The 23,741-nt window shown below is 40.0% G+C and overlaps 4 protein-coding genes and 1 long non-coding RNA gene across 7 annotated transcripts in view; 4 read left to right on the top strand and 1 right to left on the bottom strand.

Moving 5' to 3' along the window:
• Nucleotides 1-23,741, bottom strand: part of LOC135335843 (uncharacterized) — a gene marked incomplete in the record, with an annotated part of 743,773 nt that overhangs the window by 254,251 nt on the left and 465,781 nt on the right.
• On the top strand, nucleotides 1,186-22,846 carry LOC135335892 (uncharacterized). Of its 2 annotated transcripts, XM_064531559.1 has the most exons (21): nucleotides 1,186-1,343; nucleotides 8,477-8,576; nucleotides 8,842-8,994; nucleotides 9,616-9,747; nucleotides 9,809-10,045; nucleotides 10,107-10,295; nucleotides 10,346-10,401; nucleotides 10,813-10,984; nucleotides 11,072-11,461; nucleotides 11,517-11,660; nucleotides 11,715-12,065; nucleotides 12,381-12,509; nucleotides 12,564-12,803; nucleotides 13,135-13,281; nucleotides 13,469-13,600; nucleotides 13,662-13,895; nucleotides 13,949-14,137; nucleotides 14,188-14,415; nucleotides 14,473-14,865; nucleotides 14,999-15,168; nucleotides 15,242-15,381. In XM_064531559.1, the coding sequence occupies exons 2-20, from the start codon at nucleotides 8,525-8,527 to the stop codon at nucleotides 15,082-15,084; spliced, it is 3,654 nt and encodes a 1,217-aa protein (XP_064387629.1). In that variant the 5' UTR covers nucleotides 1,186-1,343; nucleotides 8,477-8,524; the 3' UTR covers nucleotides 15,085-15,168; nucleotides 15,242-15,381. The 2 variants fall into 2 exon arrangements, with proteins under 2 accessions (XP_064387629.1, XP_064387630.1); XM_064531560.1 differs by lacking the exons at nucleotides 13,949-14,137; nucleotides 14,188-14,415; nucleotides 14,473-14,865; nucleotides 14,999-15,168; nucleotides 15,242-15,381 and adding an exon at nucleotides 22,608-22,846.
• On the top strand, nucleotides 1,731-5,496 carry LOC135335986 (uncharacterized). Of its 2 annotated transcripts, none has more exons than XM_064531732.1 (5): nucleotides 1,731-3,489; nucleotides 3,662-4,164; nucleotides 4,248-4,283; nucleotides 4,334-4,464; nucleotides 4,592-5,496. In XM_064531732.1, the coding sequence occupies exons 1-5, from the start codon at nucleotides 3,419-3,421 to the stop codon at nucleotides 5,411-5,413; spliced, it is 1,563 nt and encodes a 520-aa protein (XP_064387802.1). In that variant the 5' UTR covers nucleotides 1,731-3,418; the 3' UTR covers nucleotides 5,414-5,496. The 2 variants fall into 2 exon arrangements, with proteins under 2 accessions (XP_064387802.1, XP_064387803.1); XM_064531733.1 differs by having other exon boundaries at nucleotides 2,306-3,460.
• LOC135336030 (FRAS1-related extracellular matrix protein 2-like) lies at nucleotides 15,856-18,296 on the top strand. Its single transcript, XM_064531797.1, has 9 exons — nucleotides 15,856-15,992; nucleotides 16,107-16,268; nucleotides 16,330-16,593; nucleotides 16,657-16,800; nucleotides 16,868-17,083; nucleotides 17,207-17,368; nucleotides 17,431-17,684; nucleotides 17,746-18,068; nucleotides 18,155-18,296. The coding sequence occupies exons 2-7, from the start codon at nucleotides 16,193-16,195 to the stop codon at nucleotides 17,595-17,597; spliced, it is 1,029 nt and encodes a 342-aa protein (XP_064387867.1). The 5' UTR covers nucleotides 15,856-15,992; nucleotides 16,107-16,192; the 3' UTR covers nucleotides 17,598-17,684; nucleotides 17,746-18,068; nucleotides 18,155-18,296.
• Nucleotides 19,470-20,198, top strand: LOC135336141 (uncharacterized). The gene is made up of 3 exons (XR_010394755.1): nucleotides 19,470-19,626; nucleotides 19,710-19,926; nucleotides 19,979-20,198. It is a non-coding gene; the product is annotated as an uncharacterized LOC135336141 (long non-coding RNA).

The raw sequence follows: 23,741 nt of genomic DNA, 5'->3' as shown, positions 1-23,741 counted from the left end.
GGAGCTGGATGTATGGGATTCTAGCTTTGGCTAATTCTTTCAAGAGTAGTATAGGAGCTGCTCGTTTGCTGGGCTTGTTTGCTGCAAATTCTAGCTTAGGTGTCTTCCTTTCGCTATGTGAGAGTAGTACGAGCCGCTCGTTTCTGGAAGTGTGCTGGGCTTTTTTGCTGCAAAACTGGGAGAGGAGCTGGATGTTTCTGTTTTGTGGGTGGAGCTAGGACTATAATTTTGTCTATGCCTTTCATAGGACTATACCATTAAACTGAGGAGGGTTGACTTGAATAGAAACCACAGATTTAGTAGAGACACAACTTCAAATATTAGTTTTCAAAAGAAATGATACAGTTGCTAGGTTGGCTAATAATTATATAGGTTGACTGTTGCTAAGCTATATAGTGCATTTCTAGTAGCCAATAGGTTTTGGGATCTAAATCAGTTAGAACAGTCATGCATATGCATTCGGTTATAGTGTCCCTCATCCCTCGGGATTTGGACACCGTAACAAATAGATACCTCATGCCCATGTTCTAACTATAACACAGGTATAAGATGGTTATTTTTTGTTTTGTCTCGAAATTAAGCCCACCTAGGTGGTTACCTCATCCACTAATTGAATTGAGTCTAGACTTTAAATGCCTATGTAAGGCATTACATTCAGTTATAGCAATGACTGCAGTAGTCATCATAAAAATTAATGGTAATGCATGCAAACTGAGCCTTGTCTTTTAAGAATCAATTTCCTATATAAAGAGGAAAATCAATCATCTACAATGTGTCTGAAGGACCACATATAGGACAGTTGCTACGTACACCTGTGATGAAGGGTTCCAGCTCCTAGGATATGAGATAAGGACCTGTGAAGATGGAGTGTGGGCGGAAGCTAGTCCTCTTCAGTGTGCACAAGAAGGTGTGCTGCGATACGTGAACATTATTGCTCCCTCAAGCTTGTAATAATTATAACAGCATCACTGTGCTCAGACTACTTGCATGGGCATGCATGAACATTGTACGTCTGAAGCACCATGCATGCAGCACTAAAATTAATTGCTGTTATCTCAAGCTAAGATACAAATTTCAAGAAATATATCCTTCTATATAATTTATAGGAAAACGATTCGAATATAGGGAACGTGTATATGGCTACGTGTTTTTAGCTCAAAGCAGTACTTATACATTTATTGCAGCTCCTTCACTACTGAGTATAGGTGCTGTGATTGGATTGTGGTTGGATCATTGACTCTTCTACTTGCTCTCTTGGTGGTCATCATTTTGCTGGTTGCTCTGAGATATCGGAAATATAAATCACAGACCTCGAGCATCAATGAAAGTAGTCCACCAGATATGTGAGTTTATCAGTTCATTGCTAAGTGTCTCTATAGTACTTATTGCTGATGCCTTGACTGTACTTAATGATTGCTGTGCATGTCCCTCCCCCTCACCTTGCATGCAGGAGGCTTGATGTTGCTGATGAGCTTCCTGACCATGACTATGATTATATAAGTGTAGGGAATTCAGAAACTTCCACTGAAATTCCTCAACCCTCTACAGCAGGGGATGATGCTGCAGAGGTGCAATTTGAACTAACACCCCTGTGAGGCTTATGCTAGGCCTGTAAATCTTCAACCATCTACAGCAGGGGAGGATGCTTCAGAGGTGCAGTTTGAACTAACACCCTGTCACAGTGTGAGGCTTATGGGCCTGTGACACTGAGTCCCCATGTACGTTTATAGTTACTGAACAATGTATATATGCACAGGATATTATAGTTGTGAACTAATGTACTCTTCCATGACCATTATTAAAGCTTGCACTGCCAGCAGTCCCCGGCCCATATATTAGGTTGTATTCACTTAACTGGTTATTAATTTTCGAAGGGTATACAGTCATTGCATAGCAATATTGAAAATGTCACACTAAAAAACGCTCTCGTATAGCCAACAAACACTCAGCTGCATGATTGAGCACTTAGTTATTATCACATTAATTATGACTCCGACGAGGAGAACATATATTTACCGACTAGAAAAACATTTGCAATGTGAAAAATTGCTAGGATTGGCCAGGGGAACCACAAAAAAGCGTGGGAACAAGAAATCAGACGAGAGCATAACTCCAATCCGTTACAACGTCAATCACATGTACTGGTAGTTTTCCCATGTTTTCCCAGCCAATATGCCACGCAATTTTTACTGGTAGAGTGATGACCAATCCCTATATATATTTATTATACATCCATTTTGGAATGTGCATGGGGCACATATAATCATGATGATTTGTGATGAATTGATGTTCCTAATACATGCAGTGTTGAGCACAGGTTAGCCTCGACTCCAGCCCCTTGAATAGTGGCCTTTCTCAACGGCTTGGAATCGAGGCTAAGCACAGGTACACACAGTCCATCCATGCGTAGTAACATGCACGGACCGTACTGGTGACCTGCATGGAATGATGTGGTGGATGGAAGCTGATAGATGGATCTGGAACACAGTCTATTATTTAATATACTATGTATTGTACATGTTCATGATGTTGTAACGGATTGGAGTTATGCTCTCGTCTGATTTCTTGTTCCCACGCTTTTTTGTGGTTCCCCTGGCCAATCCTAGCAATTTTTCACATTGCAAATGTTTTTCTAGTCGGATTCCCTTTCTTTTTCAGTACAGTTTACGTATCATGACATGCATAAGTGGAACGTCAAGAGGCAGTACAGAAGTTCAAGAAGAGAAGACAGGACTAATCAGATATCTTCTCAAATATCTCTGGACTAATAATTATAGTATTAAATGAGTAATAATTATTGCTTGCATGATATGTTGAATTTGCGAATCAGTATTAAATGACAGCCATTTTAAGAGCATGATATCTAGCCAGTGCATATAGCATGCCTGTCAGAGAAAGGGAGCTAGAGCTGAACAGTGTGAAGAAAAGCAACACCTCAGGCTCTGGAAAAGCACTGCTGCACTGATTTTAGGCGCACGGTTAATATTAGCCACGCCTATCTAGAGTAAACCACTGAAGATCAGCCACCATGATAAATCGGCCGCTCGTACGCCAACACAGCACTTGCAAATTGATTTATTTTTGCTACTATATAGAGCTCTTGATGTGATGTTCCTATGAACCAAACAAGACTTGCAACCAACGTTGTGTTCCTGAGTTAGAGTTAACTTTCCAGCGCTGCCGAAAGTACATATATTCAGCCAATTGCATGTATTTCTGGCACAACGATCTTCTCTAGAGTAAGGAGACACGATCCAGCTAAGATTAACTTCTAGTAGTAGCTAACTATGTCTACTAGCTGCATGCAAAATATGAAACTCTGTGGTGCAGCTGTTCTACTACTAGCCACGCTTTTTTCTCACAAAATCTACTGATTGAAATTCGGCCACACCCATTGCTTTCAAAACTATCTTGCCACATGGATAAATCGAAAGTGCTACTGTGTGAGACGTGTTTCCAGGTACTAGGTGCTTCTAGGCTCGCTTCTAGGTAATTAATGAGCTAGCTAGCTTCATGGCCATATTTGTATCTATGTTTTGGCAATGGTTTACAGTGTGCTTTTAGTATTGTAATAACAACAGCTTCACTTCACTTTGAGACAAACTTAGAACCCCACAATTATGGTGCTGAACATTTATTTTTGTCTTTGCTTATTCTGTAGGTTACATATGGCTGAAGTACCGCTAAAAGAAAGAATATTTTATAGCCGTACTAAGAAAGCTGCGACTGTATGTGAAGTTAACTCAAAAAATCGCCCACCCTCATACAAGCATTGGGATTTGAAAACCGTAAGCACTGCTTGTTCAGCTATTAGAAATGGTACGTTGAGTCAACGACGTGCTGCTGAAGAATATGGTATTCCTAGGTCCACACTGGGCGATTACTATCGAGGAAGCACTCTTCCTGGTGCCAAAAGTGGCCCAAACAAGTATCTCTCTGATGCAGAAGAAGCAGAACTGACCAGGTTCTTGATTAGATGTGCCTCTGTTGGCTTTCCTAAAACCAGAAGTAATGTAATTGCAATTGTGCAAAGAGTGTGCGACCGTAAAGGAGTCAAGGTCACAGTCACTCATGGTTGGTATGAAAGCTTCACAAAGCGACACTCGGAACTAGTTTTGCGAATTCCTGCTAAATTGTCTGTAGCAAGAGCAAAAGCCACGGATGGTGAGTAATGTGCATGTGCATGTACTTGTATATGTGTGGGTCTCATTGTTTTGTTACCACGTGATTCTGGTGTGCATTTATAGGAGTGAGTGTTCAGACTGGGAGAAAGACTGAGACAGGTTTGTATTTGTGTACCATGCATGTATTGTACTGACTGTGTAAAATGCAGCTCCAGACGACCAAGCTCCTGTCGTTGTCGTTGACCCTAAGAGCCCAGTGAAAAGCAGCGGGGAAAGTGCTACAAGGAACGTAAAATCTACGCCCTTTAGTACACGTGCTGGTGACTCGAAGGCATATAAGGTAAATAATGTATTACTTGTGCAGTTACACTCCATAGGATAATATCATAGAGTTGTATATCATACAGCGGGTAATTTTCGTGGGGTAAGATTTGTTATGATGCTTATGTATGTCATTGTATCTGTAGGTACACTTTCAAGTATCCAATGAATCATTGCTTGATGACTCAGAAACAAATCCGTGCTTAAAAGATTGGGTTAGTGATCTTGGTCTCTCTCTTTATGAGAAACAAGCCCTTCAACGTAATGCTTGGCTGTCAGCAAATCATATTTCTGCTGCAAATATGCTGCTCAGAAGAGAATTCCCTCATCAAAACGGACTTCAAGATACTATGTACTTGCTTGAAAATCTCCAGTGGAGATCGTCAGCTCATGAATTTGTGCAAATAATTCATGTTGGAGGATTTCATTGGGCGTGCTTATCAAATAAATTATCATCTGATGCAAGTAAAATACAGCTGTATGACAGTCTTCACATAGAACCTGGCCCTACCATTATTGAACAGTCTTGCACGATTCTCCATTGTATGAAAGACCGTTTCACAATCCAAGTTGTGAATGTTCAACTTCAGTATACTGGTGATTCTTGTGGTTTGTTTGCCATCGCTATGGCTTATGATTTATGTTCTGGTCGAAACCCTTTGAAAATCAGCTACGATGAATCGATGATGAGAGTTCTTCATCTGGAGCGTTGCTTCAACAATCGTGAACTGTCACGCTTCCCACGAGCTGCAAAAAAAAGGGATTGCCCCAAGACAATAGTCGCAAAAACGCAGGTTCCTGTATACTGTAGTTGCCGATATTCTGATGTGGAAGTCACATCGAGGTTTGGGGATATGGCGTCATGTGACAGTTGCAGTAAATGGTACCACCAGGATTGCGAAAACATTCCGAACGCTGTTTTTAATGATACTCAAAAAACATGGTTTTGTATGTCGTGTAGCCAGTAATAATAATAATATTGTTTTTATGTTCTTTTTGTAGTCTATTTTGTCTATTTTGTCTGTGTTACCATATAATCGTTGAGGATTGCTCTTATAATAGTTGGGGCGGTTTATAACCTGCAATGGGGCGTGGCCGAATTTCAATCAGTAAATTTGTGAGAAAAAAGCGTGGCTAGTAGTGGAACAGCTGCACCACAGAGTTTTATATTTTGCATGCAGCTAGTAGACATAGTTAGCTACTACTAGAAGTTAATCTTAGCTGGATCGTGTCTCCTTACTCTAGAGTAGATCGTTGTGCCAGAAATACATGCAATTGGCTGAATACTTTCGGCAGCGCTGGGAAGTTAACTCTAACTCCGGAACACAACGTTGGTTGCAAGTCTTGTTTGGCTCATAAAAACATCACATCAAGAGCTCTATATAGTAGCAAAAATAAATCAATTTGCAAGTGCTGTGTTGGCGTACGAGCGGCCGATTTATCATGGTGGCTGATCTTCAGTGGTTTACTCTATTATTAATTGGCCACAAAGCAATTGCTGAGTCATTAAAGATGGCAGAATTGTCTAGGTATAAGAGAAATAGAGACTGAGAGGTCACTGCCTCGTGGAGGCAATCGCAAATCTGAAGAAGCGCTTTGTAATCCAGGTTGTAGTCGTTTGGAAACCCTGTGCAGAATGTCCTGGAGAGGGCTGTACTTGGAGCAAATGCTGGGCAAGAAACTTACTCACTCACTCACTTACTTACTTAGTCAGTCAGACAAAGAGCAGTGAAACGTCGAAATAGTGCAATTTTTAAAATGACAATATTCATTCATTAAAATGTTCATGGATTATAAAATGAGAGATACAAAGAGAGAAAAGGCTAAATAAATTATCTGTCTAGCCAGTTTCTTGATGTGGCCTTTCCCTGCAGAGATAGAACAGTTTGAACATGAGTCAAAATAATTGAAATATTGCTAAACACAGGCAAACCCACTGCCAATCCTATGTAAAACCTACTGGTTTTACTAATAATAGTGACTGTTGCCACCTACACATGCAACGAGGGCTATTATGTATAATTATGTTTTGGGTAGCCTCCTTCACAGGCTTGGGAGGGGACGAGGGGACGAGGGGGTGAGGCTAATGTTGGTGGTGTTACAAGGACATGCTGTTCCTAGGAATGAATGTGAACGATTTCAATTGGGAGGGCAGACAGATGCAATGTTAATCACGATGGAGTTTGTAGGAATATTGAAGTTTCCCTGGACCATGCAGCGTAGTGCATCTATTGTGATGATGTTTCTGTTACGGATTATAATAATTTTTATGGTTGCTGGAATAACCGTTCGAAGGTTCCGCAATCGTGCGAGGATCGTGGTTCCCAACTGTGCCGATATCGATCTCGTGATGTGGGTGTCATGCCTGAACTCAACCTTCTGGAGCAGAGCAAGCACTATAGTGAGAATGAGATCATCCTCCACGCTGCACTGTTTATTGTGGTTATTATTTTGGCTTCGTATAGTTGTCATGCACTATCCAATAATATCATTACCCACATTATATACACAATGACGAGTTGTTTACCGCTGCATAGTGCACTGGAATTGGAAGCTACCCAAGGTCACCCCATTGACTACTATAGGCCATCTGCCTGTTGGTTTGCTCTAAGATAACATTAATTACTGCAAAATTCGTTTACTAATGCTTTGAAGCGTTTTTGCTGCAGTCTTCTAACTTTTACCCAAGTAATGGGTGGTGGTTAGACAGATGGTGCTGCCCATGCACATTACACATGCATGCATGCAATAATACCATGCAAAAACTCACTCCCTGATAATTTCTATAGCTAGAGTCAACACCGTATAGCCGGTATTTTTCAAAAGCCATGCAGATTCCTCCCAAAAGCACACTTTCCCACAAAAAGCACCTCATCAAATAATACAACTCTCAATTATAGAAATTGATCACTCAAAATGACATTTCTCGCACAAAAATACTAATTGGCGAGAATCACATCCCATAATATACGTTGAGCAAACATGATGATAATAATAAATTAACAAACATGATGATATATATAGTTATTGACAATCACTTGGACAATAGGTAACCCGATCACACACATCCTTGTCAATATTTTTCAGTATTGAAACAAAAGGAGTGCCATAGCAACCTGATAGAACTTTGATCAAAGGAATGGGTGGTGGTTTTGGACAGATGGTCATGCATGGCATTTGCCCACATTACATAATGTTTACATTGGCCAGATGCAAGAATTGGAAACTGCCCAAGGTCACCCCATTGAGTTACTAGGCCATCTGCCTGTTGGTTTGCTCTAAGATAATTATAATGCTTCATTGTGCACATTGAATGATGATTGTATAAAAATTATGTAGCCCATATAGGAGAATGCTATTGTGCCGGACAGATGCTTCGAGTAACTTTGATCTGCTTTTGAAGTGTGTTGACTGTGTAAATAGCCCTTTTTTGCATTTGTTAGATCATAATGTAACTTGTTATGCCTAGGTTATAATTATCATGGGATGGATTTATGTCATAATTATATCATGGGATGGATTGGAATGGATTTATAATCGTATCATACATCTAAACATCAGAGTGTCCTTATATTAAAGCAAGGTTTTGACATTTTGGTTGGAGGGTGGGGGTGGGCTCAGGTCTCAAAAGGTCACTTTCCGACAGTGCAATGGTTCCAGGTCGAGGTCAAAAGGCAACAATCATTAATTTTTATAGGGTAGCCCATTTGTGAGACATAATTACGGTTGACTGTGCTATTTAATACCAACATAACAATTATATAATGATGATATACATTTGTCCAGTACAGTTGCCTCTTTGTTTTCTTCCAATCAAGAATGCTTGAAACCAGTTTAGTGTGTTGCTAATTTGTATACCAGCTGCTTTCAAGTTGAATAGAAGGCTCCTCTTGTGATAGATTGCTGACACAATAAAATTATAAGGTTATAACTTTACCACAAAACAGTAACATGCATCATTATGGCTTCCTTTCCTGTGTGGTAAAGCAACATTTTTATATCATGCATTTTAGTCATTTCCATTCCTCCAGTCAGTCATTATCTGCTCTGAGCAGGTATTACAAAGAGTTAAGACCAAGATGGGACGTTTGCTACTGTCACTGGCTATCTTTCTCATCAGCACATCAGCTGGTATGCTACAGAGCATTGTAGCTAGGAATGCACTTAAATGGTCTATTATATACGTACACGGACTTAAAAAAACAACAGCCTGTTATAGCACCTATGTTTGTTTGTGTGTGTGCAATTGCTTGCATGTTTAATCCCATGCAGGTGGTCATGCAATCCCATGCATGCATGTGTATACTGTAGTCATACAATATAGCGAAATTTAACCTCACCAGTTACTCTCCTTTATTTACCATGCATTGTGCATATACACATCTTTATTCTATAGTTGCAGCTCAGGTCCAATTCAGGGGATGCTTCGCTGATCAATCCTGTACTACTTTTGTTATGGAGGGACCTTCTTCCAATGCTGAGGACTGTTGTGTCAATAATAATGCAGGACTGTATTACAATGATGGTGGTCAATGTACCCTGTGCATAGGTAAGTGATAATTTTAGCTAGCATAATATTAATTTATGCCTCGGGTTTGCTGTGTGTGTGTGTGTAGACTGCTACAGCTGCTCAAGGATCAATGAAGTGCAAGTATCTAGTCATAGATTACTATTTGTGTTTTGTAAATGCTTCGTTCTCGAATTATTGTTTACTTGAAATGCTTGCATTTAACAGTTGGGTCCAGCACTACTTCTCGTTACGTCTTTCTTTTTTGCGAGACGCTCGATCCCTGTGTATATAAGAATGATGCAGAATAGTGTGTAGAAACTTTTCCATGGAATGTTGCTACTCGTTAGCTCAGTACTATACATGCAATGCTAGCTATTGGTAGTAAGAGTGAGAAAAGAAGCTGCAGCAGCCATTAAGTTTCTGGACTTGGAGATCTTTTTTTAGCTATGATACTGGTCTATCTTTTTACACCAATGTCAATAGTAACTTCATGTCTTATAGCTCTGGTGCCTCCACCAAGGCATCGGGACCTGTTCCCATAAAATCGAAGTATTTCCATGAACATAAAATTAATAAGAATGCACTGTCTATATTATAGTAGCGTATTTCTAGCTATTGGAAGTATATAGTTGCCGTGTAAGATTGTGTCACTGTATGCAGTGTATGGCTGGGGCTCGGACACCTTCACTAGACCAGAGGCCCAATTTCCTTATGATTTTCCACTTGCATACTTTAAGGGTCCACCTGATGCACAGCTTAGGATGGCAATTGACTACAATGGGGAAGGAACAGGTATTGTTATAGTAATAAAAATAGATAATGGAGTTTATGTTGCTTATTTCCACACTAACAGCTTTAGAAGGGGAGTTTGGTATAGGTCAGAGTGTTGTTTCTCTACCTCTCAACCCTGGCGGAACTACCTCCATCACTTTCCAAGCAGACAGAGTGGCATTGGAACCAGATGAGACTTTTGTGTTGGAATTGACGCTGCTTGGTGTGGAAAATACTATATTCGAACGTTTTTTCGATTCATCTTTGTCAAATGTTTTCTTTCGGAATAGGCAGGAGTTTATCATACAGGAGAGCACTGGTAAGTTTGAATCATGCAACAAAATTTAATACGCAATTCTTGTTCATTATTTTATTATTAGCTATCGTTTTTCGGCTGAGAGAGAGCGACAGAGTTGTAGATGAGGGTGATGCATCCATCTCCATTGAGGTGACAGTGGCCAATGAGGTAGAACTGGCCTCTGATATCTCACTACTTCTGACACCCATGATCGCTCCTGAAGATTTTACACCTCTACCAGCTACCAGACCATTTGCAAGAGCTAATACTAGTAAGCTGTAAGGTTTCTTTAATTAAATTATTATCACTCTGACTATATAGTTGAAGGCAGGATAGATTTCTTTACTACACCCATCACATTGAATTTTATGGCTGGTCAGGGGCGGATCCAGGGGTGATTTTGAGGGGCTGAAGCCCCCCCCTTTTGAAAAAACTACCATGTGTTGTAGTCTGACTCTACAACAATTTTGCCACCAATTATGCATCTGTAGACTCACTTGAAATCACTTGAGAGATGCTAGACAACAGCTACTAGGAGTATAAAGGATCTAGGGTAGCTAGCTGGACGTACCTAGCTAGCTAGCTAGCTGTACGTACGTACGTACATCTGATCAGTACAGTATCACCATAGTATTAAAAGTAAGTGCAGAGGTCAACGTATTAATATGAAAGTTCAAAGGTCAAATCTTACAAAAAATTCGCCTCCCGCGAGGCTGCCCTGGTACGGGGCTTCGCCCCTTTCTAGCTAGCCCCCCCCTTTTGTTTTTCCTGGATCCGCCCCTGCTGGTGGAGAGATTCTTTTGGCTGGCGATGTACTGATATATGATGATCTGATTGACGAAGCCTTGGAGTATTTTGTGGTTACTTTAACCTTTCAAGATCCCGATAATTTGCCACCATTAGCTTCAATTGAAAGCAATAGCGGCGATATAATTCGCATCGACACTGTAGACAACGATGGTGAGTTAATTAAAACATAATCTGATTGTAGATGAGTAAATAAAAAGTTTGCAATCATGTACAAATTTACCAATATCATGTACACAGATATATTTATTGGATTTGCCCTACCAAGTACAACATATCCGGAGGTAGAAGCCGATCACCAAATTCGCATTATCAAAGGAGCAGGCAATGTCACTGAACAAACCATCAGCTTTTTGGTTAATTTGTTCCAAACTGCTCCACCTGGACTTGGAACCGCCACTCCCTTAGATGACGAAGAGGACAATGATTTCTTTATTCCATTAATTTTGCTATCAATAGAACCAGAGGAAAATGACACGTTTACAGATGTCAGTATATTTGCGGACGAACTGCCTGAGGTAACAGAAGCTGCTCAACTCAGACTAAGTCTACCCACTGATGGAGTGTTCCCGGTGTTCAAGACCCTCCCCCAATACCCCAGCTTCTTTATCATTATTGCAGATGATGACAGTGAGTTATTAGTATACAGTGTATTGTCTAGTCATATTTAATACTAACCTTTCAGGTTTCCGCATTGGCTTCGAGCGAACCTCGTACATAGTTAACGAAGGGATTGGCATGCTGGAAGTGTGTGTGAGAATACTTGAACCTCCAGAAGGCACTCGTATATCCGTTAGTATTGGGGTTGAAACTGTACGAGGCACAGCAGGTATAGTGTGTAGAGATGCATTACTGTCTATCCCATGCTGTGTGATGATCACAGATGGAAGTGACTATAGAGAAATGTCTGGATCAGATGCTGCATTTGTTTTGTTCTTTGACGATGTTGTTCGTCGGAGTTGCATCAATGTGGAAATAACGGAAGACAATCGTTACGAATTTGAAGAGCAGTTTTCTCTGCAATTAATTGACCTTCCTGGCTCTGATCTACCTTCCAACTATGTGTTCGATCCACCCACAAGTACAATTGTAATCCGAGGTGCTCCATTTGGGGGATGCTACAGCAATTCTTCCTGCTCTGGTGATAGCCTGGGACCTACAAATGCTGAAGATTGCTGTGTCAGCAGTGCAGGAACGTACTTCAGTGATGAAACAACTTGCTTCCAGTGTATAGGTACTTACATAACAGTCATGTATAATTATAATTATCTCATACATGCAAACTAATTAATTGTTGTATACCCACCTAGTATTAGTCATTAATAATTATTGAGACATTGCATAACTACGACTGAACATCTATGGCGCCAAATTTTCGAGACCTCAAATTTACGTCGTTTTTCCAACCTCCAAATTCTTGTTGTGAAATTATGGAATCATTGTTCATTACATGAAAAGTTTGGTTTTGCAAATATTTGGTTGTCGAAAATTTGGCACAGTAACATGGTATTAAACCTGTGTAATGCACACATAAGCTTTTTTTTTGCAGTGTATGGCTGGAGCTCAAGCAATTTCCCTGCTAGTGAGGCCCAATCACCTTACAGTATTCCACTTGTCTACTCCAAGGGTCCAGCTGCTCAAATCGTTTTCACTGTCAATGACACTTCAAAAGGAACAGGTATTAAGCATTGATAATAATAATTATTATTATTCACTGCATGCATGATTATAGCTACTCAAAACGTGGACTACATTCAAAACCAACAAGTTGTGACTCTATCTCTCAATGCTGGTGCAACTGTTTCTGTCACTTTTTTAATTGACACCATTGCATTCGAACCTGATGAGACTTTTGTGCTGGAGCTTTCAGTGACTTCAATTACACCAGCAGCGAGTGTACCACTTCTGGATGCTTCTCTGATAAATGTGTTCTTTCAAAGAAGACAAAACTTCATTATACAGGACAGTACAGGTATAAGTATTATTGATGCGTTGTGTATATACAGTATATACCGTATAGCGCGAAATTTTCGAGGCACTTATAATTTCGTGGAAAAGCATTTCGTTACACAACACAATGTTCGTGGAATGACTGCTTATCGGAAGCCACGCCTTTAATATTTGCACGTTATAGCAGATAAAACAATTATTTACGTGGACTGAATTTTCATTAATTAAGCCCCTCGAAAATTTCGCGCTATACGGTAGTACGAAGATAATGATTACTATACAGCTCATCAGTAGTTTTAAATCTCTTGTTTCTTATTGATAATGTGTACTGGTACAATTATATATCTTTGCAGTTCAGGCTCAATTCACTGGATGCTTCACTGATCCTGACTGTGCTACTGCTGTTATGGGGGGACCTTCTTTCAATTCTGAGGACTGTTGTGTCAGCAATAATGCAGGACTGTATTACAATCAGGGTGGTCAATGCTTCCAGTGCATAGGTAATTATAAGATTTGAAGTATTTTACATAGCTACAAACTGTTAAAAGACAGTGTTTTATTTTTTCTCATAATTTTCGGTAAAAATTAAAATATAATAATTTATTTCATTGACACACTGTCTATAGCTATAGAGTGGTATAGTTGCCGTGGTTGTTGTTTAACACACATACATATTATATTATGCAGTGTATGGCTTTGGCTCGGATACCTTCACTAGGCCAGAATCTCAAATTCCTTATGATGTTCCACTTGCATACTTTAAGGGTCCATCTATTGCACAGCTTAGGATGGCCATTGACTACAATGGAGAAGGAACAGGTATTGTTATAGTAATAGAAATTGATAATGGGGTTTATGTTGCTTACTTCCACACTAACAGCTTCAGAGGAGGAGTTTGGTATAAGTCAGAGTGTTGTTACTCTACCCCTCAACCCTGGTGAAACTACCTCCATCACCTTCCAAGCAGACAGAGTGGCATTGGAACCAGATAAGACTTTTGTGTTAGAGTTGTCACTGCTTGGTGTGGCAAATGGTGTCGGAGAACTGTTTGATTCATCTTTGCCAAATGTTTTCTTTCAGAGTAGGCAGGAGTTTATTATACAGGATAGCACTGGTAAGTTAAATTACAATTAAATAAAGAAAAGTCTGTATAATTATTGTTCATAGCCCTCATTTTTCGGCTGAGAGAAAGCGACAGAATTGTAGATGAAGATGATGGCTTCATCCCCATTGATGTGACAGTAGCCAATGCGGTAGAACTGGCCTCCGATATCTCACTAGTTCTGACACCCATGATCGCTCCTGAAGATTTTACACCTCTACCAACTACCAGACCATTTGCAAGAGCTAACACTAGTAAGTTGAAGGTTTCTTTAATTCAAATTATCACTCTGGCTATATTATAGTTGAAGGCAGGATAGATTTCTTTACTACACCCATCACACTGAATTTTATGGCTGGTGGGGAGATTCTTTTGGCTGGAGATGTGCTGATATACGATGACCTGATTGACGAAGCCTTGGAGTATTTTGTGGTTACTTTAACCTTTCAAGATACAGCTAACGTGCCGCCATTAGCTTCAATTGAAAGCAATGGCGGCGATATAATACGCATCGACATTGTAGACGATGATGGTGAGTTAAGCTTAGCATATATATCGTGTAGAAATGTGTATATATGTACACATGCAGATATCTTTATTGGGTTTGCTCTACCAAATACAACATATCCGGAGGAAGAAGCCGGTCACCAAATTCAAATTATCAAAGGAGCAGGCAATGTCACTGAACAAACCATCAGCTTTGTGGTTAATTTGTTCCAAACTACTCCAGAGGGACTTGGAACTGCCACTCCCTCAGCTGATGGAGAAGATAACGATTTCTTATTTCCATCATCAAGTTTGCTATCAATAGGACCAGAGGAGAATCACACGTTTGCAGAATTGACTATATTTGAGGAAGATCTGCCTGAAGAAACAGAAGCTGCTCAACTCAGACTAAGTCTACCCACTGATGGAATGTTTCCAGGGTTCAAGACCCTCCCCAAATACCCTAGTTTCTTCATCATTATTGAAGATGATGACCGTGAGTTAACCGTTTTCGAAATTAAGCCCATCCCACTTGTAGCTGACGTTTAGCATGCAATTAGAGTGGGCGTAATCTTGGTAGAATACGGTATATTATGATTTATCATTAGTAATGCTTATATACTTTATAGGATTCCGCATTGCTTCGAACAAACCTCGTACAGAGTTTACGAAGGAAACAGTTCATTTGGATTTCAATTCTTGCAAGTGTGTGTGAGAATGTACGAACCTTCAGAGGACACTCCATTAGGACCATTAACAACCCTTGATTATGGGGTTGAAACTGTACAAGGCTCAGCAGGTATAGTATGTGAAATGCATACTAGATGCATACTACATTGCTGCATGTCTGTTGCATCCTGTTTGATTCACAGATGAAGATGACTTTTCAGAAAGGACTGGAAACGAGCCGCCCTTCTTTTTATTGTTTAGTGATACTATTCGTCGGAGTTGCATCAGGGTTGTGATAGAAGATGACGCTCTTTACGAATCAGAAGAGCAATTTTCTCTTCGATTTATTGCGCTTCAAGACGTTACTATACCAGACCTAGTGATTGATCCATCTGATATTTTACCTTACAACGTTACGCTCGATCCACCTGGCAGTAGCATCACAATTCTGGATGATGAAGGTAAATTAGTTATGGTGATTTCAAAATTTAATAGTCTTGTCATACCTGCTAACCCATTGTACAGAGGTGACTGTTGGTTTCATCAACCTACCATACTCTGCCAGGGAGGACGAAGGACCAATGATATTCACTGTGGGAGTGACTAGTCGCTATGATATAGCCACAGATATTGTGTTGTCCTTCTCGACTGCGGACAATCTGATATCAAGTGATTAATTGTGACACACATAAATCAGTGTTACGTTTACTACTCACACGCACACACAGAAACAGCTGCTATGGCTGGTCAGGACTACACTTCAATTATCAACATGCCAATCATTCTGAGGCCAGGCATGCAAACCATACAGATCACAGTTAATTTGATCGATGATCAGTTAATTGAGATCAATGAAGTATTTCGAGGTACATTAAGCCTCGTTACTACGGACAGAGTGTCCCTGGGTCTAGACAATGCCGACGCTACAATCATCGAGGATGAAAGTATATACATGTACACACTATGCAGATTATTATAATACACTTATTTGCAGCTTATAATTATATTTTAGTGAAACAGGCAGTACTTAGCCGAGAGGACGTATGATAATTAGTGCTTACATTTCAGGATTCCTCATTGGCTTCGAGAACACCTCGTACACAGTTAATGAAGAGGGCGAGTTTGGATTTGTAGCGCTGGAAGTGTGTGTGAGAATGTTTGAACCTTCAGATGACACTCCAGTAGGAACATTATTCCGTATTGGGGTTGAAACTGTACAAGGCACAGCAGGTATAGTGTGTGCAGAGATGCATACTACATTACTGCCTATTGCATTCTATTTGAATCACAGATGGAGATGACTATACGGAAATGACTGGACCCAACGTTTTTCCCTTTATTATACCCTTTACCGATACTATTCGTCGGAGTTGCATCAGGGTTGTGATTTTAGATGATGCTCTTTACGAATCAGAAGAGCAATTTTCTCTTCGATTTATTGCAATTAAAGATTTTATTTTACCTGAAGACTTTGTGATCGATCCATCTCTCCTTTTACCTTACAATGTTGTGCTCGATCCACCTGGCAGTAGCATCACAATTTTGGATGATGAAGGTAAATTAGTTATGGTGATTTCTTAAATAGTATTGTCATACCTGCTGACCCATACATGTACAGAGGTGACTGTTGGCTTCATTAACCCATCATACTCAGCCAGGGAGGACGAAGGACGAATGATATTCACTGTGGGAGTGACTGGTCGGTATGATATAGCCACAGATATTGAGTTGTCCTTCTCGACTGCGGACAATCTGATATCAAGTGATTAATTGTGACACACATAAATCAGTGTTACGTTTGCTACTCACACGCACTCACGCATACACAGAAACAGCTGCTATGGCTGGTCAGGACTACACTTCAATTATCAACATGCCAATCATTCTGAGGCCAGGCATGCAAACCATACAGATCGCAGTTAATTTGACCGATGATCTGTTAATTGAGATCAATGAAGTATTTCGAGGTACATTAAGCCTCGTTACTACGGACAGAGTGTCCCTGGGTCTAGACAATGCCAACGCTACCATCATCGAGGACAAAAGTATATACATGTACACACTATGCAGATTATTATAATACACTTATTTGCAGTTATAATTATATTTTAGTGACACAGGCAGTACTTAGCCGAGAGGACGTATGATAATTAGTGCTTACATTTCAGGATTCCTCATTGGCTTCGAGAACACCTCGTACACAGTTAATGAAGAGGGCGAGTTTGGATTTTCATTTCTGGAAGTGTGTGTGAGAATGTTTGAACCTTCAGATGACACTCCAGTAAGAACGTTATTCCGTATTGGGGTTGAAACTGTACAGGGCACAGCAGGTATAGTGCATGTGTAGAGATGCTGTTACATTACTGTTTATTGCATTCTGTTTGATTCACAGATGGAGATGACTATACAGAAATGACTGGACCCGACGTTTTTCCTTTTATTTTAACCTTTACCGATACTATTCGTCGAAGTTGCATCAGGGTTGTGATAGAAGATGACGCTCTTTACGAATCAGAAAAGAGCAATTTTCTCTTCGATTTATTGCGCTTCAAGACTTAGGCGTTATGATCGATCCATCTCTCCTTTTACCTTACAATGTTGTGCTCGATCCACCTGGCAGTAGCATCACAATTCTGGACGATGAAGGTAAATTAGTTACGGCCATTTCTTAAATAGTCTTGTCATACCTGCTAAACCCATTGTACAGAGGTGACTGTTGGTTTCATCAACCCACCATACTCTGCCAGGGAGGGCGAAGGACCAATGATATTCACTGTGAGAGTGACTGGTCGCTATGATATAGGCACAGATGTCGAGTTGTCCTTCTCGACTGCGGACGGTCTAATCGTGTGAGGATCGTGGCTCCCAACTGTGCCGATATCGATCTTGTGATGTGGGTGTCATGCCTGAACTCAACCTTCTGGAGCAGAGCAAGCACTGATCAGAATGAGATCATCTTCCACGCTAATAATATCCGGTTCGTGATCGCTAGAGGACTGAACCTGGCTGAACGGTCGCACGGATTGCTGGGTGAGTGGGAATTATATGGTTATGGTAACAGTATAATTGAATGCTTAATGTGGTACTAACTATATTGATCAACTGCATGTCCTCAGGTCAATTCTGGAACGTCCCTATCCAAGTACAGCCCTACACTGGACCTGTGCGGGATGGAGTCAACAGCGACGGCTACTATGTCATAACAACCAACCATCCCAACGAACCACAGCGATCTTTCATCGGCTGGCTCTGGCCCCTAACCTGGGAGTCCAGGAAGGAGTACTGTCTCTATGCTGGACAACGCCAGGCCAGCGCTCTGTACGAGATCCTCGACGATACTGTTAACAGTCCGGTGATATTCGGGGAGTACACTGACTACATAGTGGAAACACCGTACGCCACTGACTTCAGCTACACCCATTTAGAGTGCAGATGCACCTAACCCGACATTATAGTTATAGTTACAAGAACTACAGAACAGTGATTTTATTTACTCAATAGCTAGATAAGTTTGTACGTGAGTGAATGAGTAATGCTAGTATTATTCTAGCTGATGAACATTTGATTGTTTGTTAGTCCATTTCGTGACGTTGTATAAAAACCATGCTTTCCAATCCAAATCAACTTATAAAGGAAGAGACAATCAAGTCAACACAAGTGTGTGTGCTAATTATAGGCTCCACCAGGCAGCTAGTGTGTTGATACATATAGCTGTTAAAACAACCTATTAGCCCACATAAAGTTACTTTGTATAGAAAGCATAACTTTTACTTGTTATTTTTGGTCCCATAAAAAGAAATCATTTACTAACACAGTATAAATGAAGGTTCTAATTTCCTGTACCTGACAGGATAAAAGATATCCTGCATGGTGGAATAGTATTAATAGAGATCTAGTCTATCTAGATCTAGCAGGAGAAAAAAATCATGGGGGTTTCAAAGCAACTCCTGCTGACATTGATCATAGATACACGATGCATTGATCACCATTTTCACTACTGCTGGTAAGAACATAATAATTATAATTATACAATTTTGTGCTTAATAGCACATGTATTATAGCTAGATGCAGATCTATATAACATTACTTTGCAGTTCAGGCTCAATTTGGATGCTTCACTGTGATTCTGGCTGTACTGGTGCTGTTGTGGGACCTTCCAATGCTGAGGACTGTTGTGTCAATAATGATGCAGGACTGTATTACAATGATGGTGGTCAATGCTTCCAGTGCATAGGTAATTGTTAATTTTTTACGTACTATGACTGAGTGCATACAATACTCAATGTACACATTTTTTATATATCTGGAATAGTATAGGAAGTAAGTTTGAGCGAGCTTTGAGGCTCGTCCCATAGTAGCGCATGCACTTTTTAACTATACCGACCCATCATAGATACTATAAATTACATGTAATATCTATGGATGGACCCATACATGTACAGAGGTATAACTGTTGGTTTCATCAACCCACCATACTCTGCCAGATAGGACAAAGGACGAATGGTATTCACTGTGGGAGTGACTAGTGGTCATACATTAAACAGAGATATTGAGTTGTCCTTCTCAACTGTTGACGGTCTGATAGCAGGTGAGAGTCTTCATTATGATGCACATAATATTTCAGTATTAGATTTACCACCCACTCACCCACACATAATTATACACACACAGATTTCCCCGCTATTGCTGGTCAGGAACTACACTTCGGTTATCGACATGTCATTCATTCTGAGTGCAGGCATGCAAACTATACAGATTTCAGTTAATTTGAATCCTGATCAACTGTACGAGAATAATGAGATGTTTCAAGGCATACTAAGCCTCATTACTACGGACAGAGTGTCCCTGAGTCCAGGCACTGCCGATGCTACCATTATCGATGGCGGAGGTTTGTACAATCATGTATACACTATACATTACTATAATTACTTAACCCACAGAGGTGACTGTTGGTTTCATCAACCCACCATACTCTGCCAGGGAGGACGAAGGACAAATCATATTCACTGTGGGAGTGACTAGTGGCCATATATTAGACAGAAATATTGAGTTGTCCTTCTCGACTGCGGACGGTCTGATGGCAGGTAAGACCATTGTAGTTAGTTACAAGAACTACAGAACAGTGATTTTATTTACTAGATAAGTTTGTACGTGAGTGAAAGATAGTATTATTCTGATGAACGTTTGATATTTTGTTTGTTTGTTAGTCCATTTCGTGACGTTGTATATAATTATTAAAAAACGTTGTATATTAAAAACCAGGCTTTCCAATCCAAATCAACTTATAAATGAAGAGTGACAAGTTAACTTTATGGAAGTGTGTGTGCTTGGCTTGGCTCCACCATGCAGCTAGTTCATGAAGTGTTGATATAATAGCTATATAGCTAGCTGTTAAAACAACCTATTAGCCCACACGAAGTTACTTTGTATAGAAAGCATAACTTTTACTTGTTATTTTTGGTCCCATAAAAAAAGACCATTAACTAACACGGTATAACTGAAGGTTCTAATTTCCTGTACCTGACAAGATAAAAGATATCCTGCATGATGGAATAGTATTAATAGAGATCTAGTCTATACAGATCTATCTAGATCTAGCAGGAGCAAAAAATCATGAGAGCTTCAGATCAAGTCCTGCTGACATTGATCACCATTTTCACTACTGCTGGTAAGAACATAATAATTATATCGATTTTGTGCTCAATATATATAGCTATTACATGTATTATAGCTAGATGCAGATCAGCATCAGTTTTATTTATTTATTCTATGTAACATTACTTTGCAGTTCAGGCCCAATTCACCAGATGCTTCACTGATCCTGGCTGTGCTACTCTTGTGGGGGGACCTTCTTCCAATGCTGAGAACTGTTGTGTCAATAATAATGCAGGACTGTATTACAGTGATGGTGGTCAATGCTTCCAGTGCATAGGTAAGTGTTAATTTTTAGCATATATCGCTTTACATTGACATAATTATTAAACATAATCATAGATACTGTCTATATAATTATTAAGTGTTAATTGCTGTATCTGCTTGCAATGCGACGAAAAATAACAGCTTCTATACAGGTTTCTAGCCACGTTCTCTTGGATTTTGATTCAAAGCTTCTTTCTTGGCCATGGGTTATATATAGTTTGACTCACAGTGAAGGCTGTTTAGTCTCTTAACAACTTTTTTTTATAGTATCATCTGTTTGCACAAACTTTCAACTTGTGCGTTTATAGCCATGCACTAAAGCGCTAGCTGTTTTTGTTTAGAGTCAGGAAAGAGCTGCAAAACTGCATGCGTCCCCAGGCTGAGTTGTCTATAAAACAACGCTAGGTCGCCAACTAGGCCTGGTAAAGATTGTATAATTATATGGACTACACTCTACTTACTGCCAGAAGCAACCCTTGTGAACTCTGATCTCATTTCAGATTCACCCCATTTTTCATTGACAGGAAATGCAAAAAAACATTTTTAAACTCTACATTGACATCTATACATGCATGCTTCTCTCCTTGAAGATCAATCAAGCCATCAGCTGTTTCCTATAGGTCCTCTGTATTATATAATGACTGTGTGGGTTTATTACAATTGCAAAACAACAATAATACAAAGCAAACTCATAACATAACACTCTATCGAAGAAGAACATGGCGAGAGGTATTAGCATAACGTAAAGATATCATTATTTTGGTATTATAACTAGCCACTTGTTGCCGTGTAGTGTTGTTATAGTGATTGTATATCTATTTGCAGTGTATGGCTGGGGTTCGGACACCTTTACTAGACCAGAGACCCAATTTCCTTATGATGTTCCATTTGCATACTTCAAGGGTCCATCTAATGCACAGCTTAGGGTGGCCATTGACTACAATGGGGAAGGAACAGGTATTGTTACATGTACAGTGGAACTTCCACAAAACGAACACCATGCATTGGGGAACAGCCATTTTATAGAGAGGTGGTCTTTAGATTGCCAACTACATGTATGACTAAATCTTAGAGCTTTGCTAACTGCTTCTGTAGCTCATACAAACTTTGAAAAGGCTGTACGTAGGGACAAGCTAGGTTTTCACAATTGCGCAAATAATTATATTTCTGCTAATTATGGGTGTGGTTGTCTGTTCTGGGAGGTTATTTTCCATTGCTAAAAGGGACTAGAAAGCTGCTCGTTATACGGAGAGAGGTGGGTTTATACTCATTGTAGTTTCAATCCGGACCTAAGTGATGTGGTTGCTCTTTGGAAGTAATAATTAGGGTATAATGCGGAGTTTATGGTGCTTACTTCCACACCAACAGCTTCAGAGGGGGAGTTTTTTATAGGTCAGAGTATTGTTACTCTACCTCTCAACCCTGGCGGAACTATCCTCATCACTTTCCAAGCAGACAGAGTGGCATTGGAACCAGATGAGACTTTTGTGTTGGACTTGGTATTGATTGATGTGGCAAATGTTAACCGAGCACTTTTTGATTCATCTTTGCCAAACGTTTTTTTTCGGAGTAGGCAGGAGTTCATTATACAGGATAGCACTGGTAACCGTTTAATTATGAATTTCTCATTCCATTAATAATTATTATTAGCCCTCGTTTTTCGGCTGAGAGAGAGCAACAGAGTTGTAGATGAGGACGATGGCTTCATCTCCATTGACGTGGCAGTGGCCAATGAGGTAGAACTGGCCTCCGATATCTCACTAGTTCTGACACCCATGATAGCTCCTGAGAATTTTAGGCCTCTACCAACTACTAGGCCATTTGCACGAGCTAACACGAGTAAGCTGAACATTAATTTTCTTGTAATTATTTAATTCCTTCTGACTATAGTTCCAGACAGGATAGATTTCTTTACTACACCCATCACACTGAATTTTATGGCTGGTGGGGAGATTTTTTTGGCTGGAGATGTACTGATATATGATGATCTGATTGACGAAGCCTTGGAGTGTTTTGTAGTTAATTTAACTTTTCAAGATCCCGATAATGTGCCACCATTAGCTTCAATTGAAAGCAACGGCGGCGATGTAATTCGCATCGACATTGTAGACAACGATGGTGAGTTAAAGCATATCGTGTGTGAGTTAAATAAAGTCTATATCGTGTAGAAAAACTATTACACAATAACGTGCAGATATTTTTATTGGGTTTGCTCTACCAAATACAACATATCCGGAGATAGAAAGTGGTCACCGAATTCAAATTATCAAAGGAGCAAACAATGTCACGGAACATACCATCAGCTTTGTTATTAATTTGTTCCAAACTACTCCAGAGGGACTTGAAAATGCCCTTCTCTCAACTAGCAGAGAGGACAACGATTTCACATTTCCATCATCACATGTTCTATCAATACTACCAGAGGAAAATGACACGTTTGTAACTGGTTTGTATATATTTGAAGACAATCTGCCTGAGGTAACAGAAGCTGCTCAACTCAGGCTAAATCTACCCACTGATGGAATATTCGCACGGTTTGAGACCCTCCCCCAATACCCTAGCTTCTTCATCATTATTGAAGATGATGACCGTGAGTTATTATAATCAGTATATCATTTTAGAAATTGAAACTTTTCAGCATTCCACATTGGCTTCGAGAACACCTCGTACATAGTTAACGAAGGGATTGGATTTCTAGAAGTGTGTGTGAGAATGTTTGAACCTCCAGAGGAAAGTTCAATAGGAAGATTAACCGTCGGTCTTGGGGTTGAAACTGTATGAGGC

Source organism: Halichondria panicea, chromosome 5 (genome assembly GCF_963675165.1).
Source record: "Halichondria panicea chromosome 5, odHalPani1.1, whole genome shotgun sequence".
Lineage (NCBI taxonomy): Eukaryota > Metazoa > Porifera > Demospongiae > Suberitida > Halichondriidae > Halichondria > Halichondria panicea.
Note: the sequence above shows the minus strand (reverse complement) of the source record. Positions and strands in the feature narration are given on the sequence as shown.

Coding starts and splice junctions, on each gene's coding strand:
- LOC135336030 (XM_064531797.1), top strand. CDS start 16,193: ATGTTTGAACCTTCAGATGACACTCCAGTAGGAACATTATTCCGTATT. Junction 16,269..16,329: donor AACTGTACAAGGCACAGCAG/GTATAGTGTGTG, acceptor TTTGAATCACAG/ATGGAGATGACTATACGGAA. Junction 16,801..16,867: donor TGCGGACAATCTGATATCAA/GTGATTAATTGT, acceptor ACGCATACACAG/AAACAGCTGCTATGGCTGGT.
- LOC135335892 (XM_064531559.1), top strand. CDS start 8,525: ATGGGACGTTTGCTACTGTCACTGGCTATCTTTCTCATCAGCACATCA. Junction 10,985..11,071: donor CGACACTGTAGACAACGATG/GTGAGTTAATTA, acceptor TCATGTACACAG/ATATATTTATTGGATTTGCC. Junction 14,416..14,472: donor CGACATTGTAGACGATGATG/GTGAGTTAAGCT, acceptor GTACACATGCAG/ATATCTTTATTGGGTTTGCT.
- LOC135335986 (XM_064531732.1), top strand. CDS start 3,419: ATGGATAAATCGAAAGTGCTACTGTGTGAGACGTGTTTCCAGGTACTA. Junction 4,284..4,333: donor TGGGAGAAAGACTGAGACAG/GTTTGTATTTGT, acceptor TGTAAAATGCAG/CTCCAGACGACCAAGCTCCT. Junction 4,465..4,591: donor GTGACTCGAAGGCATATAAG/GTAAATAATGTA, acceptor TTGTATCTGTAG/GTACACTTTCAAGTATCCAA.